This window comes from Corvus moneduloides, chromosome 27, assembly GCF_009650955.1.
Source record: "Corvus moneduloides isolate bCorMon1 chromosome 27, bCorMon1.pri, whole genome shotgun sequence".
Lineage (NCBI taxonomy): Eukaryota > Metazoa > Chordata > Aves > Passeriformes > Corvidae > Corvus > Corvus moneduloides.
Genome location: NC_045502.1, coordinates 208,194 through 223,051, shown reverse-complemented (window position 1 = coordinate 223,051; position 14,858 = coordinate 208,194). Strand labels below are relative to the sequence as shown.

Sequence of the window (14,858 nt, the reverse complement as noted above, 5' to 3'; positions counted from 1 at the left end):
GCCCTCATCCCACCCAGGGTGTCCCCTCATTACACTGTTCCTGTCCTGCCGAGGTGCGCGTATCCCATTTGTGTACCTCCATGTATCAGGACACTCCACACCTCACCTAGGGAGACTCTTGCCCCACCACGGTGTCCCCATCCCACCCATTTGTTTCACCACACCAGAGTGATCCCAGTCCACCCAGTGCCCCTGTCCCCTACCCCAGGGAAGGCTCAGAGGGAGATGCCCATCGCTCTCCACACTGGGAGCAGGGTTCTGCCATGGTGGGACCAGCCAGCCTGCAGGACAGACTCATCTGAAAAAACCTTTTCCCCCCTTTTTCTACAGGGTGGGCTCATTCCCCCATGACAGGCATTTTGCAGGGCTGGTGGGGTGGCACCAAATGGGGCTTAACCCAGCATCTCCAAAGCATTGTCTTTGTCCCATCCCATCAGCCACAGCCTGACCGTGAACCCCAATCTCCAGCCATCTCCAGTCCCCAAACCCCTGGGGCCACCAGACTCCACCACCCCCGGCAGCCCCTCGCTCTGTGCCACAAAGGTTCTTCAGTTGCTTTGCCTGAAATACTTCATGAAAAGGCTTTTGTACCATCGAAATCGCTGGTGACCCCAGTCCCCCCTGCCCAAGATTCCCGAGGAAAAGCAGGAGGTGGCTGTGGGGGGTCGTGCCGGCTGGCCCTTCTCTGCTCCCAGCCCTCCAGATGTTTTATTACTCTGTGTTTAATTAACATTTCCAGCCACGTGCTGAATGGGGAGCTCACATCTGCCCCTTCTTCCCAGATAGCTCCTTGTTTAGGGGTACACGGAGTGGAGGTATGGATATGTCCAGGGGGCTGTGTGAGTCCCAGGATGCTAAAAAGTATAAATAATCACCTTATGTATTATTTTTGCCCGTATTTCCCATAAATAACATGGGATGAATCCTCGAGGCGTGAGGAGGTGGCTGGTTCCCAGCACGGGGCATGTGTAGGGTGAACGTCCCATGCCACCCAGCGCTCCCTCAGGTACCCCAGGACCCAACACCCACCCCCGGGCCTTTGGCCACTCTGGGACCCTTGAACACCCCAGGACCTTTGTGCACCCCAGGACTCTCACCTACCACAGGACCCTTGGACACCCTGGCACCCTCAGGTACCCCAGGATTACAGCGATCCCAGGACTTTCAGGTCCCTCAGGACCCTTGGACACCCCAGGACCTTCCATCACCCCATTCACCATCTCCCACCCCATCCCACTCCCCCAGACACATTTATCCCAGGGACTGGGGGCACGAGGGTATTCCCACCACCCTCCACCCCCCTCAACCGAAGCCTGAAGCCCCAAGGAGACAAATCCCGACAGAGCGCTGGAACCATCGCTATCTCTGGGGGCAAACCGGGGGCCCTGGGGGGCTCGTTAGACCCCACCTCACCCTCCCGGGGCAGGTAGAGCTCGGGCCCCCGTTATTTTCCCCGTGCATGACGGTGGCGGCTCATGGGTGAGTTGCTCCCCCCGTGGCCCCCGAGCCCGCAGGGATGGGGGTGAGACGCCGCAGGAGTTTTGAGGGACTCCCCCCATCTCCGCGTCCCTCCTGCTCTCCCAGCTTTAAGGTCATCCCGAGTGTGGAGGAAGGCTCGGGGGAGAGAAAGGGGACCCGATGGAGGGCCACCCCGAAGTCCCCCGAGCAGCCCTTCCCCGCGCGGTGGCAGCGCGGTTCCAGCCAGATGTTGGCAGCGGGGGAGGGCTGTGGGGACAATGAGCTGCTAATGTCCCATTAGCACCTTCTGGGGACACCGCCGGGCGAGGGCCCAGCCCCTGTCCCTCCCCCTCCACCTCAGGTCACCTCCTGCCCCCCAAGAACACCTCTTCGGGAGGGTCATCGCCACGGGGGGGGGGGGAGGGGGGTGGAGTGGAAGGCAGAATTTTGATGATTTGGGGTAAAATTGAGACGCATTTACACCCCAAAAAGTTCCAGGCTCCGAACTGCTTCGGTACCCGCAAACACGCCTGATGTGCGTCCCGCCCCCTCAGGCTGGGAAATGAGGGAAGTCCCCGGAAATGCCGAATTTCTCCACCCGCGGGCTGTCTTTAGGGGGTACGGGCAGGGGATTTTCTCCGCCCGGGGAGGGCTGTATGGGATGTGGGGACTGTCGGGGCTGCACCAGGGCAGAGAACCCCAAGAACCACCAGGGACCGGGTCTCCCAGAACAGCCCGGGATGGGGGTCCCTGAGAACTGCCCTTGGAGTGGGTGACCCTGAGAACCCGAAAATTGATCTGGGACAGGAGATCCCGGAACTGCCCGGGAACGGCGTCCTCGAGAGTCATCCTGGGGTGGGGGTCCCCGAGAGCTGCTCTGGGACGGGGGATCCCCAGGAACACCGGGGATGGGGGGTCCGTGAGGGACACGGAGCGCGGGGGGGCGCGGCCTGGCGGGCCGGGGGCGTGGGCTGACCGCTCGGAGGGGTGGTCTCCCCATGGCGGGGGGTGTCCCTATGGGGCTCTGTCATTCGGGGCGGGCTCTGTCACCGGAGGGGGTGTTCTCGCTGCCGGGGGTGGTCTCCCCATCGGGGGCGGGGTCTGCAGGACCAGAGGGGCGGGGCGGGCGCTCGGGGGCGGGGCCTGGCGGGGCGGGGTCGCCCGTGAGGCGGGGGCGGGGGGCGGGGGGCGGTACCGGGGCGGGAACACCGGCGGGGGCGGTGCCGGGGCGGTACCGGGGGCGGTGCCGGGGGCGGTGCCGGTAGCACCGGAGGGGCGGTGCCGGGGGCTGTGCCGGTAGCATCGGCGGGGCGGTACCGGGGGCGGTGCCGGGGGCGGTGCCGGTAGCACCGGCGGGGCGGTACCGGGGGCGGTGCCGGTAGCATCGGCGGGGCGGTACCGGGGCGGTACCGGGGGCGGTGCCGGTAGCATCGGCGGGGCGGTACCGGGGCGGTGCCGGGGGCGGTGCCGGTAGCACCGGCGGGGCGGTGCCGGGGGCGGTGCCGGTAGCACCGGCGGGGCGGTACCGGGGCGGTGCCGGGGGCGGTGCCGGTAGCACCGGCGGGGCGGTACCGGGGCGGTGCCGGGGGCGGTGCCGGTAGCACCGGCGGGGCGGTGCCGGGGGCGGTGCCGGTAGCATCGGCGGGGCGGTACCGGGGCGGTGCCGGGGGCGGTGCCGGTAGCACCGGAGGGGCGGTGCCGGGGGCGGTGCCGGTAGCACCGGCGGGGCGGTGCCGGGGGCGGTGCCGGTAGCACCGGCGGGGCGGTACCGGGGCGGTGCCGGGGGCGGTGCCGGTAGCACCGGCGGGGCGGTGCCGGCGGGCGGAGCGGGCGCGGCCATGGCGCTGAACCTGGCCAAGAACGGGCGGGCGCTGCAGGAGGCCTACGGGAGCGTGGTGGCCGCGGGGAGCCCCACGGACTGGTGAGGGAGGGGCGGCGGGGCCGGGGGTCGGTGAGCGGGGATGGGGGCCGGGGGGATGGGGATGGGGGATGGGGGATGGGGGATGGGGAGCTGGGGGAGGGGGCGGCTGTAGAGTGTTTGCAGGGATGTGGGTGTTTAGGAGGGATGAGGTGGTTTGGGGGGGAGGGGGGTGTAGGGGGAATCCGAGGGGGTGGGGAGCGGATGGAGGGGTGGAAGTGAAACAAGGATGGGGGGGGGGGGGGGCGTGGAGGGCCTGGGAAAAAATTTGCGGCTGGGCCAGTGGCTTGGGGAGAACATGGGGTGACAGGGATCAGAGTGTGGGGGTGTTTGAGGGGGATGTGGGGTGCCCAGAGGGAGTCAGGGGTGTGGGGGGGGTGAGGGTGTATAGGGGCGGTTGGGGGGTGAGGGGTGAGAGACTCAGGGGGCTGTGGGGGTGTCCGGGGGGAACAGGAAGACCCCGGGCTGTGGGGTGGGGGTCCCTCTGGGGCTCTGCGCTTCAGGAGGTGTCAGAGGTGTGTGATGAGCACTGTGCTGGCTAAAAATCCCATTTCTGCCTTAATTTTAGGGCTCTGTTCACCTATGAAGGCAACAGCAATGACCTGCGAGTGGCCGGCTCCGGAGGTGACTGTGTTGGGGACCACCCCCTGTTTCTGCGGTTCCAGGGCTTTCCAGGGGTCTGGGGGGCTTCCAGGGCCCATCTCACTGTACCTGCCTGAGATGTCGGGGGGCTTTTAACCCCTGAGGGTATTTTGGGAGGTGCCCTTGGTGGTGGGAGAAGGGTGGGAACTGTGTTGGGGGGTCTGGTGTGATTTCGAAGTGAGGAATATGGAGCAGAGCCTCACTGGCAGCTCTGCTTCTCCCTTCCTTTCATTTTCCTCCTTTCCAAAGGATCTGAAGTCTGTATCCTGGCTGCCTTCTGCATCCCTGAAGTATTTTAGATCCCTGATTTAGGCAGGGCCACGTGGTACTCCAAAGCCACTCACTAAGCCAGGGCTCCCTACTCAATGCTTCTAAAGCCCCTCATGTCGAATTTCCTTCTTCCTGCAATTCTTTTTCTTTTATTTTTTATTTGGCTGCTGATTCCCACCCAAACACTACTGGCTGGGAAGCCGAAGCCTTCGGGAAGCAGCACGTCCAGGCAGGTTTCCCCGTGCTCGGAATTTGCATCCTCTCCCCAGCTTCTTCCTTAACTTCCAAGTGTTTTTCCTAGCCTGTGGAGCTCTATGGAAGTTTCTGGGATGCTCCATAGGATCTGGTGGAGCCCATGGAGCCAGGGGTTTGGTGCTGGGGAATTTTGTTGAGGAAAACTCTTGTTGAGTCACAAATGAGAGTTCTCGGGAGCTGCAGAGGGTGTGCCCCAAGCTCCTTGCAGATCCCTGCTCTCCCCAGCATTCCCCTCATGTCCTTCCATGCCAGCCCTCACCGATCAGCTTCAGACTTCCAACCTTCAACTTCCCTGCTGGGTTTGGAGCCAAATTTAGAGCCAAATCATAAATATTTAATAGGGAGAAGGAAATGATCCGGGTTATGCTGCAGAGCAGAGTGAGCTGTGTTGGGCTGGGTTGCTCCTGCCAGGGGTGATAAGGACCAGTGGCTCTTTTCCCACTTTTCAGGGCTCAGACAATCCAGCACAGGAGGAATTGTGGTCTGGGGGAATATTTTTGAGATGAGAGTGTGCATTTTTGGTGTTTTTCATCCTTTCATTTTCCTTTATTGGTGTAGTGGGAGCAATGCTGTTCCCTTTCCACTGCCCCTGCCTGAGCCCTGTGTGGGATTTTTCCTCTGGGATTTACTCCCAAGTCCTCAAACCGGCACTGAGACCACTCTAGGTGGGTGTAACAGGGAGGGAGGCGTTGAGGCAGGAGTTTGCCCATGAGAACTGCCCTTGGAGTCCATGGTGGACAAGCAGGACCTTACCTCATGTTACTCTTTTGGTTCCTTCTCTACGTCCCATCTGACAAAGCAGGAACAAGGCTCAGCCAGTTCCTCCACTTCTCAGCACCCTTCCCACCGTCACTGAGGTGTTTTGTGCAGGAACCTGTGGGCAAAACTGACAGCTGCCTGCTCTCATTAAAGCTTCGAATTGATTAGGGAGTCTGAGCAGCTCCTTCTGTGTCCTGCCAGCACTCGGTTGCAGATCCAGGATCTTTCCTTATGGGGTTTGTGAGGGTCTGAGGAAGAGGAACTGGGTGATGAAGGCTGCTGGGAATGGGAATGGGTGAGAAGAGGCTGGGGCTTGGCTCCCAAATAATCACGTGGATGACAAATGATCAGGTTATGTGTTTACAGAGTAAACACAGGGGTCTGAGACACTCGTGAGGTACAATGACCCCAAATCTAACGGGGATAATCTCCAGGGAATACGGAGCTGGGAGGCTCCATGGGTTTGGCTGTTCCCAGCACACGTACGGAATGGGCTGGACTCACCCCGTCTCCTTCCTCCCGGGACAGATGGGGGCCTGGAGGAGATGGTGGAGGAGCTCAACAGTGGGAAGGTGATGTACGGCTTCTGCCGCGTGAAGGATCCCAACTCTGGGCTGCCCAAATATGTCCTCGTCAACTGGGTGAGTGGGGACAGACCTTGGCTTAACTGGGAGGGAGCTGGAGCCCCTCGGCTGTGGAGCCAGGCTAGGAGAGCTGGGGTGGCCAGCCTGGAGAAGAGAGGGCTCTTGCAGTGCCTTTAGGGGCTCCGGGAGAGCTGGAGAGGGGCTTGGGCTCAGAGCCAGGTGCTGCTGCTGCCATGGATCCCCCCCAGATGGGCTCAGGTGAGCTGGTGCCGATGGTGTCTCGTTGCAGACGGGTGAAGGGGTCAATGACGTGCGGAAAGGAGCCTGCGCCAACCACGTCAGCACCGTGGCCAACTTCCTGAAGGTCTGATCCTCCTCATGTCCTCCCTTTGGGTTGGAGGGACTTAGAGACCACTCAGTTCTACTGCCCTGCCATGGTCAGGGACAACTTCCAGTAGACCAGCTTGCCCAAAAAATCCCTCTGGATATCTTCTCCTTCTCACCAGAACCCTCTTCCTTCCCTTGGGAGCTCTGGGAGCACAGACAGGACCCACCAGGGCAGAGTGGTGGGTTTGGGGGCTCCCAGAGTGACCCCCTCACCCGTACCCTGGTTCCTCCTGCTCAGGGGGCTCACGTCACCATCAATGCCCGGGCAGAGGAGGACGTGGAGCCTGAACTCATCATGGAGAAGGTGGCCAAGGCCTCCGGGGCCAACTACAGCTTCCACAAGGAGAGCAGCAAGTTCCAGGACTCGGGGCCCCAGGCTCCCGTGGTGAGTTGAGTCAGTAAGGGCTTTCGGGTCCCTCTGGGTGGGGGGAGGGTCTGGGACCACTATCATCCCTGGCCATTGACGTGTCTGTGGAATGTTCATTCTGGAGAAGGGAAGGCTCCAGGGAGAACTTAGAGCCCCTTCCAGTGCCTAAAAGGGCTCCAAGAGAGCTGGAGAGGGACTTTGGACCAGGGCACAGAGTGACAGGACAAGGGGGAATGGCTTCCCACTGCCAGAGAGCAGGTTTGAAGCATGGAATTATGGTTTGGGTTGGAGGGACCTTAAAGCCCATCCAGTCCCACCCCTGCCATGGGCAGGGACACCTTCCACTGTCCCAGGCTGCTCCAAGCCCCATCCAACCTGGCCTTGGATGCTTCCAGGGATGGGGCAGCAACCTGTGCCAGGGCAAGCAATTCCCCATTTTTGGCAACGTGCATATCACTGGCCTCACCCAGCCCTTCTTTAAATTTTGGGACAAAGCATCAGGTTACAGGAACTTCTAAGAGAAGTCCCAGACTGTGCTGATTTGGGCTGATTTTTGACAGAAAATGCAAAAAAGGTGATTTCTCTGTGTCTTCCTCAGGGCTCTGTGTACCAGAAGACAAACGCGATGTCTGAAATCAAGCGGGTCAATAAGGATAATTTCTGGGCCAAAGCAGAGGTGAGTGAACGCATCCCTCAGAGCACAAAGTGTTTGGATTTAGCTGGAGATTATTCTCCATATGCTTATTCCCTGTCTGGGAATTGGGGAATCCTGCTTGGAATCGGGGACCCAGAGCTCAGGGAAGCGCAGAGCTGCTACCTTGGGGTGCTCAGAGAGGAGGGGCTGAGTCTTGAAGGGGAAGGTGCTCCTTTATCTCATCTGAATTTGGCTCAGGGAGAGAGGGCTGGGATGCACCCCAGCTCCCAGTGGATGGCTGGGATGCACCCTGGCTCTCCTGGCAGACAGCTGGGCTGCATCCCAGCTCCCAGCAAACCCCATTTGGGTGAGGAAACTGGTTCTCGACCTCTCCGAGGGCTGCTCCCTGTTTCCTTCCCCTTCACATTGGGTTTTATGGGGTTAAGCAATAACGTGTGAACCTTCTGGCTGGATAAGCACCCTGGGATCCACCACGAGCCCCAGGATCCACTGTGTGCCCTGGGATGTGCTGTGTCCCCTGGGACCTGCTGTGTGCCCTGGGATGCAGAGGCCCAGGGGGATCCGAGCACTGGCAGCGCGGCCCCCACACCCCTGAGCCCAGGAAGCCCAAGGCTCTGTGCCCGTCTCCCCTCAGAAGGATGAGGAGAACCGTCGGCTGGAGGAGAAGAGGAGGGCGGAGGAGGAGCGGCAGCGGCTGGAGCGGGAGCGGCGGGAGCGGGAGCTGCAGGAGGCAGCGGGGCGGGAGCAGATGTTTAAAGCCAGATCCAGTGAAATCGAAGCCCAGAAGTGAGTGGGGTTTTGGGAATGATTCCTGGAGCCTGTCCTGCTCTCTGGGATCTCTGTGGTGCCAGGTGTCCCTGTCACTACCTCTCTGAGCTGCCTCCACTCCAGCAAATTCATTCCTTAGGAAATGGTGGATCATGTCCATGTATTCCCCACTGCTGGAATTCCTGCAATCCCAGGAAACCTCCTGTAAGAGAACAGATAAGAGGGAATCCTACTCCAGGTGTGGAGGAAACATCTCCCTGGCTAACCCCCAAGGAGCTTGGCTGCTTGTTCAGCATCGTCCCTGAGTTCCCCTGGCCATGGATCCTGCTCCAGGACTACTCCCCTTTTGCTTCCCAAACTCTTTCCTGGCACCCATGGCCCCTATTTTTGGGGTGTCAGAGGTCCAGGGAGCTCCAAGCCCCATGGGGATGACTCCAGGGAAATCTGCCCATCTCCCGTATCAAGATGCTCATGTCCATATCCCCAAGGAAGAGATTTCCCTGGAATGATCCCACTATTTGGAGCAGCACCTGCCCCTCTCACCATGCTCCTCTCTTCAAGGGTGACCTGTAGCACCTTGTCTGGCCCTGAAGTGAGGGGGAGCACTACCAAAGGGAGGGATGGCCTTCATGTGCTATTCCCAGGGACCTGCAGTGGGGTGAGGTTTCAAATCCTCAGTTTTAACCCCAGTTTGTCCCCACAGGAGACTCCAGCAGCAACAGGAGGCTGAGAACAGGGACAGGGAGCAGCAGCAATGGGTGAGCTCTGGTGTTGGCCCCAGGCGAGGTTTATCCATGGTGGAGGGGACAGGGACCTGGGACAGGGCAAGGGGAAATGGCCCCAAGTTGCACAGGGGAGGTTTAAGTTGGATATTGGTAAAATTCTTTCATGAAGAGGGTTGTCCAGCTCTGGCACAGGCTGCCCAGGGCAGTGCTGGAATCCCCATTCCTGGGGGGATTTAACAGGATGTGGCACTTGGGGACACAGGTCAGTGGTGGCCTTGGCCGTGCTGGGGAACAGTTGGACTTGACGCTCTCAGTGGGTTTTTCCAACCTAAATCATTCCACGATTCCATGACACCAAGTCCCTGTCCTCAGCCCAGAATTCCTGTGTCTCCCTCCCAGATCCAGCGTTCCCTCCTCATTCACCCTCCATCGCCGTTCCTTGGGTCCGGAGGGGGCTGAAGGGGGCAGAAGGGACCCGAGGGGGCAGGATGGTTCTGGAAGGAATTGGATGGGGCAGGAGGGGGCTGAAGGGGGCAGGAAGGCTGGCCGGGGCTGGCAGGGGTGGCTCAGCACCCGATGCTCTCTGTGCTGCAGAAGGAGCAGGCCGAGGAGTTCGAGGCACGACAGCGGAAGGGCTTCAAGAGAAGCGAGTCAGTGGAGAAAGCCCAGGTGGGGAACTGGGACCCTGAGTCCCTGGGGAGAGGGGGGCTCTGCCCCTGCTGTGCTGCTCGGGGCCTGACCGGGCCGTGTGCCCTCCCTGGGCAGGAGGCTGCCACGCTGATCGCGCAGAGAGCCGTCAACCCCCGCGACATCTTCAAGCAAAGGGAGAAAGCAGGGCCAGGGGACACGGGGATGCCAGCACAGCCAGGTACGGCCTGGGGACACGGGGAGGGTGCTGGGGGCTGGTTCCAGTCCCCCCCTGGGTCTCTCTGCACGTGGAGGGGTCCCAGTGGGGCAGCGATATCGTGAGGCCACAGTTTGAGCTGACAACAGGCAGCTCTCATCACACTGATGTTCTCTGCTGTGCTGTGTCCCACACCTGGCTCCTGCCATTTTCCAGGGTGCGGCTCCCGCCAAGTTTTAATCACAAAGATGGAAGATTTCCATACTCTGATTCACCTTCTGAGCCTTAAAGTTGTTTTGGTTTTTTTTAGTTGAAGTTCAAGATATTAACACCAGGAAAACACCACTATTGCAATCTCTCCTGACTGCATGAAATTTCACCCAAATTTTTGCACTGCCCCAGCCAAGCAGAATCTTGTGCTGTTAGAAGAACCTGATCCGATCTCTCGGATAAAAATCAGGAAGTTTGCAGACCAGAGCTGAGAGTAGCTGAGGAAATAGCTGTGACGAGTGCATGACGCCCCTGGGTGACTGCCTCTGCCACTGCTGCCGCCTCCACCTCCTCTTCCTCTTCCTCTTCGTCCTCCTCAGCCCAGCCCCCTCCAAAGCACCTTAAATTGATTCAGAATAATCACTTTCACTTGGTGATAGGAGCATTAATTCCTACTTCCTTGGGCAGGCAAGCCATGGTAGGAGAGGAGGGAATGCCATGTGCTGGGAAAATGTCTTTTTTGGTGGTTAGACATCATGGGGAGAGACTGACTTTGAGGTATTTCATTAGGATTTGATGGTTTTCATGGAGGAAAGGGAGATAAATGCCCTGGGATTGATTAGACCCAGAAGTAAGGGTAGGAGGGAGTCTTGGTGCTGGTAGGGTTTGTCTGGGAATTCTCTTCAGCTTTTGTTTGGTTTGGAGGTGGAGATGAGGAGATACCAGCTCAGTTACCTCCTGTCACAGGAAATGCACTGGCAGAAACCAGTTTGCACCATCCCTTCCCAGTTTGATGTCTGTGGACTGTGTCTGAGTTCAGGGTGCTCCAAGAGTCACCATGGAGAGCCGGAGGCAGGGTCTTCCAGCTCTTCCTCCTCTGCAAAAATCCTTTTTTTTTTTTAGTTTTCCCTTGGCTGCTGCTGTAACCAGTTGCCAAACTTGTTTTCCACAACCAGGATTAGGGCTGGAAATTCCTGCTTGGGAGGGTGACCTAGCAGTACCTGTGGGTGCGCAGTCAGGCTGGGAGCCCCCCTGCCTGACCGGCTCCTGCAGCCCCTTGAACTCCTTTTCCAGGGAAGCTCCGCAGCCCATTCCTGCAGAAGGAGGTGAACTCGGTGCCCAGCCCTGCCTCCCCCAGCCGGGATGTTTGGGGGTCCCCGCCGGCCTCCCCAGTACCTGCAGCAGGTATGTGCTTGGCTCCCTCCACTCCCCGAAGCTTTCTCCTCATCTTTCCAACTAGATCTCACAAAATTGGGCATTTTGAGGCCGGCCTTGGAGATTCCATTTGGTTTTCCCATTCCGTGGGCTAGGGACGCTGGGCTTTGTCTCCAGCCAGGGCTGAGTGTGATGCTGGGGATGAGGATGGTTCCTGCTTGTCTCCACCTGAAGGCTCAGTGCATGGGGGATGAGGATATCTCCTGCTGGAATTCAGGCTGGAATTCAGGCTGGAATTCAGCTCCATGCACCCCCAGCCTTCCTCCAGACCTGCCACAGGGGCTTTGACAGTCACACTTGGACTTTTCCACCATTTCCAAAATGCCCCAAGACCCAGCTGAGGTGGCTCCACTCCTGTGCAGGGGTTTCCCTGCTCCAGAGTTAGACATGCAGGGACATGGTGGGAGCCAGGGATGAGGTGGGGTTTAGGGACAACAAAGTAGGGACCAGGGATGAACGGGGGGCCAGAGATGAGGTGAGGGCCAGGGACAAACTGTGGACCAGGGATGTACTGGGGGTCCAGCTCTGATGTCCCCAGGCTGCTGTCACCACTAGATGCTGCTCTTGGCCAGGACCTCTGCTCCAGCCCTTTCCCTCCACAGGAATTTTTTCATCTTGAGCGAGTTTATCCCTTCCCTATCTTTATCCCTTCCCTATCAGAGATAGGTCTCTCCTTTGTCCTTTTTGTTGCTCCCTAAACCCCTGCCTCCTCCATCCCATGGTCTGTGTGTGCTCCATCCCCCAGCTGGACAGGAGACCGGGGGACACCCAGCTCATCGCAGGGATGTGGTGTCACTCCAGCCTGGGCAGGAGCCCACGAGGGGACAGGGCATGGTTTTGGTGACAGATCCCTTGTTTCTCCTCAGGACGAGACTCTGGATACAATTCTGGTGTCCCAGGGTCCCACATGGAAGAGAATCTGTATGAGGAGCCTCCGGAGCCCTCGGCCATCTATGAGGAGCCGCCCCAGGTGAGTTTGGACGGAGGGGACCCTGTCGGGGCCAGATCTGTGTGGGAGAGAGTGGCTTGTCCCATCCTTAGGATGGAACACTTTTCTGGGCTAAAATTGTAGGAAACGGAGAAACCCCAGAGCTCAGGTGTATTCAGGATGCACCCATGTGGCAAAGGGGTGCGGCTGTGTTCCTTCCCAGTGCTCCCAGTGGGAGACACTGGTACTGAGTCCCTGGCACCCATCCTGCACCCCAGGGCTGCTCTGGCTGTTGTCAGTGCCACATCCCAGAACCAGTGAGGGGAGAGGATCCAAAGCCTTTTCTCCTCCTCCTGCTTCTCTGCCCATCTGAACCCAGTGGAGTTGGCAATCCCAGCTATTCCCTGTGCATTCCAGGATTCTCCAGGGGCTAATCGCGGGGTTGTGCTGTGCTGCCGTGTTGCCCTTGGAGATGTGGGGCCCCTTTGGTTTCTTCTCTGCTCACCAAACCATCAGCATTCCAAACATTTTCTCATTCTGCAATTTGTCTGGAAGCGTCCAGCAGGTTCCAAAGGATTCCAGGGGAGATGGGCTCAATGATCCCCTCAGCCTTTCCTGAGGGAAACAAACCACAGCCAGCTCAGGTTCTGGCAGAAACGTTTCAGAAGCTGGAGCTTATCTGTTGGAGGATGAGCTCTGTCTGCAGCAGGGATCCCAAGGGATCAGAGGGGTTGTCTGCCACTGGTCTCCGGTGTTTCTGTTGGGATGAGATCCCAAGGGACAGGGATGGGTGTTGAGCTAGATGGAGATGTGGCCACCTCGGCTCTTTGGCTAAGAGCTAGTTTGCTTCTGTGTCTCCTGGATGCTGTGGCAGACCCACGGCACAACTTCCCTGGAGCCCATGTTTTATTCCAGAGGGCACTTGGGACTTCCAGCACGCAGGTCTCCAAGCCTCAGGGGGCTGATGGACATTTCTGGCATTGGACATAGTTGTTTTCCCTCCCACTGTTGTCCTAGTAATTCTTGTTCTCCTCTCCTTCCCGAAGGAACAAGTTGACGATGCCAAATATGACTACAGGGTGGAGTACCAGGAGCCCCCGGACCTGGCGGGGAAGGGGCTCTGTGCCCGGGCACTCTATGACTACCAGGCTGGTGAGACCCACAGAGCCATTCCCCTTGTCCTGTCCCTCCAAAGTCCCTCTCCAGCTCTCTTGGAGCCCCTTTAGGCACTGGAAAGCGCTCCAAGGTCTCCCTGGAGCTTCTCTTCTCCAGGCTGGACATTCCCAGCTCTCCCAGCTTGTCTCCAGAGCAGAGGGGCTCCAACCCCTGGAGCACCTCCATGGCCTTCTCTGGATTTGTTCAGCAGCTCCACATCCCTCTAGCCTTGGGAACCCCAGAGCTGGGGTAGTTCAGCTGGTCTGACCCCCTCCCCTCTCTCTGTCCCATTCCAGCTGATGACACCGAGATCTCCTTTGATCCTGAGAACATCATCACCAACATCGAGATGATCGATGAGGGCTGGTGGCGCGGCTACGGCCCCGATGGCCACTTTGGCATGTTCCCCGCCAACTACGTGGAACTGATAGAGTAGGGGGACTGGTGGGGGGGCTGATGGGGGGCTCCAGACCCCTGGGACTGCTCCAGACCCCCCAGACCACTCAGCTCCTGCCTGATTCTTCCAAACGACACGTGGCTTTTTCTTCTTCTCTGTTTCTTTCTCTCTCTCAGTGAAGTGCCATTCCCCAGTCCCTTGGCAGTGGGGCCCCCCCAGGCACTGCCCCCCATCCCCCATAACTGCCCTTGGGTGGGTGAAGGAAGGGTCCCATCCCACCCTGAGCCCACAGCACTGGTCTCCCCCTCTTCCCTCGGCTTTGGAGTGGGAAGGAGGGCATGACAAATCCCTCAGAGGAATTTTCAGGGAACAAATTACCTCCCCCCTGTGCTCCCTCCCTCCCACCCCGTGACCTTGGACCTGCCACAGCCACACTGGAGAAGCCACTTTCCCAATTTTATTTCATTGGAAAAGCTCATCAGAATAATTTTGGAATCCTACGGGGTCTGACATGACCAAGAGAGGTGAATCCTGGCTCTGTTCCCCACCACCCCGAGCACACTGAGCTTGCCATGTGTGATCCTGTGTTTTCCTCCTTGCTCTCCCCATTGTTCCCTTGCCCCAAATGTGCTCTGGGGATTTAAACTGGGAGTGAATAACCTTCCCTGCAGTGCAGATCCAGCCCGGCCAAGCGCGTGGGACCCCCCTCCCCACCCCCAAACTCACTGTGAACAAGGAAAAGCCCAGCCCAGCCCCTCCCCCACACGGAGCTTCCTGCCTTGGTGTCCCTTTAGGAACAGGAGAGAACAGAGTTGGGGTGCTGGGGGGTCTCAGCTTGCCCACCCCTCCTGCAGGTGTGGGGGACATGGTGTCCTCTCCGAGTCCCTGCCCCGAGCTCCTTTTTCTCCTTGCTCCCCCTGGGCCCTCCCCAGCTACAATAAAAGGGCTTTTCTTTGGTGATGGATGTGGCAGGGTCCAGGTGGGAATGGGAGAGGAATGCCAGGGGTTTGGTGTCCGTAATGCCAGACATGTTATCACACCAGGCTGTCGTGAGCAGGGGCCAAGAGAGGGGTAACTGGGCACATAATTAGTCTCAACACTAATTATCTGGGTCTAATGAGGGAGGAAGCAGCCTGCGGTGGTTGGGGTCCTGGGGTCTGGGTGGCCCCAGGGTGGAGAGGGGCTTTGGGAGTGTGGTTGGTGGCACTGGTGGTTTGACAGCACTGGGGATATTGGGGGTGCAGGGACAGCAGGGGGTGGGACAGCGAGGGTGTGGACATGGAGGTACAGTGGAGATTTGGAGACATGAGGGATCTGGGGA

General features: G+C 59.1%; 1 protein-coding gene across 1 annotated transcript; it reads left to right on the top strand.

The window, feature by feature from the left end:
• The first annotated feature begins 3,270 nt into the window (after nt 1-3,270).
• DBNL (drebrin like) lies at nt 3,271-14,497 on the top strand. The gene is made up of 14 exons (XM_032091906.1): nt 3,271-3,379; nt 3,945-4,000; nt 5,831-5,943; nt 6,176-6,250; nt 6,512-6,658; nt 7,239-7,316; nt 7,930-8,081; nt 8,767-8,821; nt 9,383-9,457; nt 9,554-9,656; nt 10,917-11,027; nt 11,924-12,027; nt 13,032-13,137; nt 13,437-14,497. The coding sequence occupies exons 1-14, from the start codon at nt 3,297-3,299 to the stop codon at nt 13,574-13,576; spliced, it is 1,398 nt and encodes a 465-aa protein (XP_031947797.1). The 5' UTR covers nt 3,271-3,296; the 3' UTR covers nt 13,577-14,497.
• Nucleotides 14,498-14,858: the final 361 nt, after the last annotated feature.

Coding starts and splice junctions, on each gene's coding strand:
- DBNL (XM_032091906.1), top strand. CDS start 3,297: ATGGCGCTGAACCTGGCCAAGAACGGGCGGGCGCTGCAGGAGGCCTAC. Junction 4,001..5,830: donor GCGAGTGGCCGGCTCCGGAG/GTGACTGTGTTG, acceptor CTCCCGGGACAG/ATGGGGGCCTGGAGGAGATG. Junction 13,138..13,436: donor ACTCTATGACTACCAGGCTG/GTGAGACCCACA, acceptor GTCCCATTCCAG/CTGATGACACCGAGATCTCC.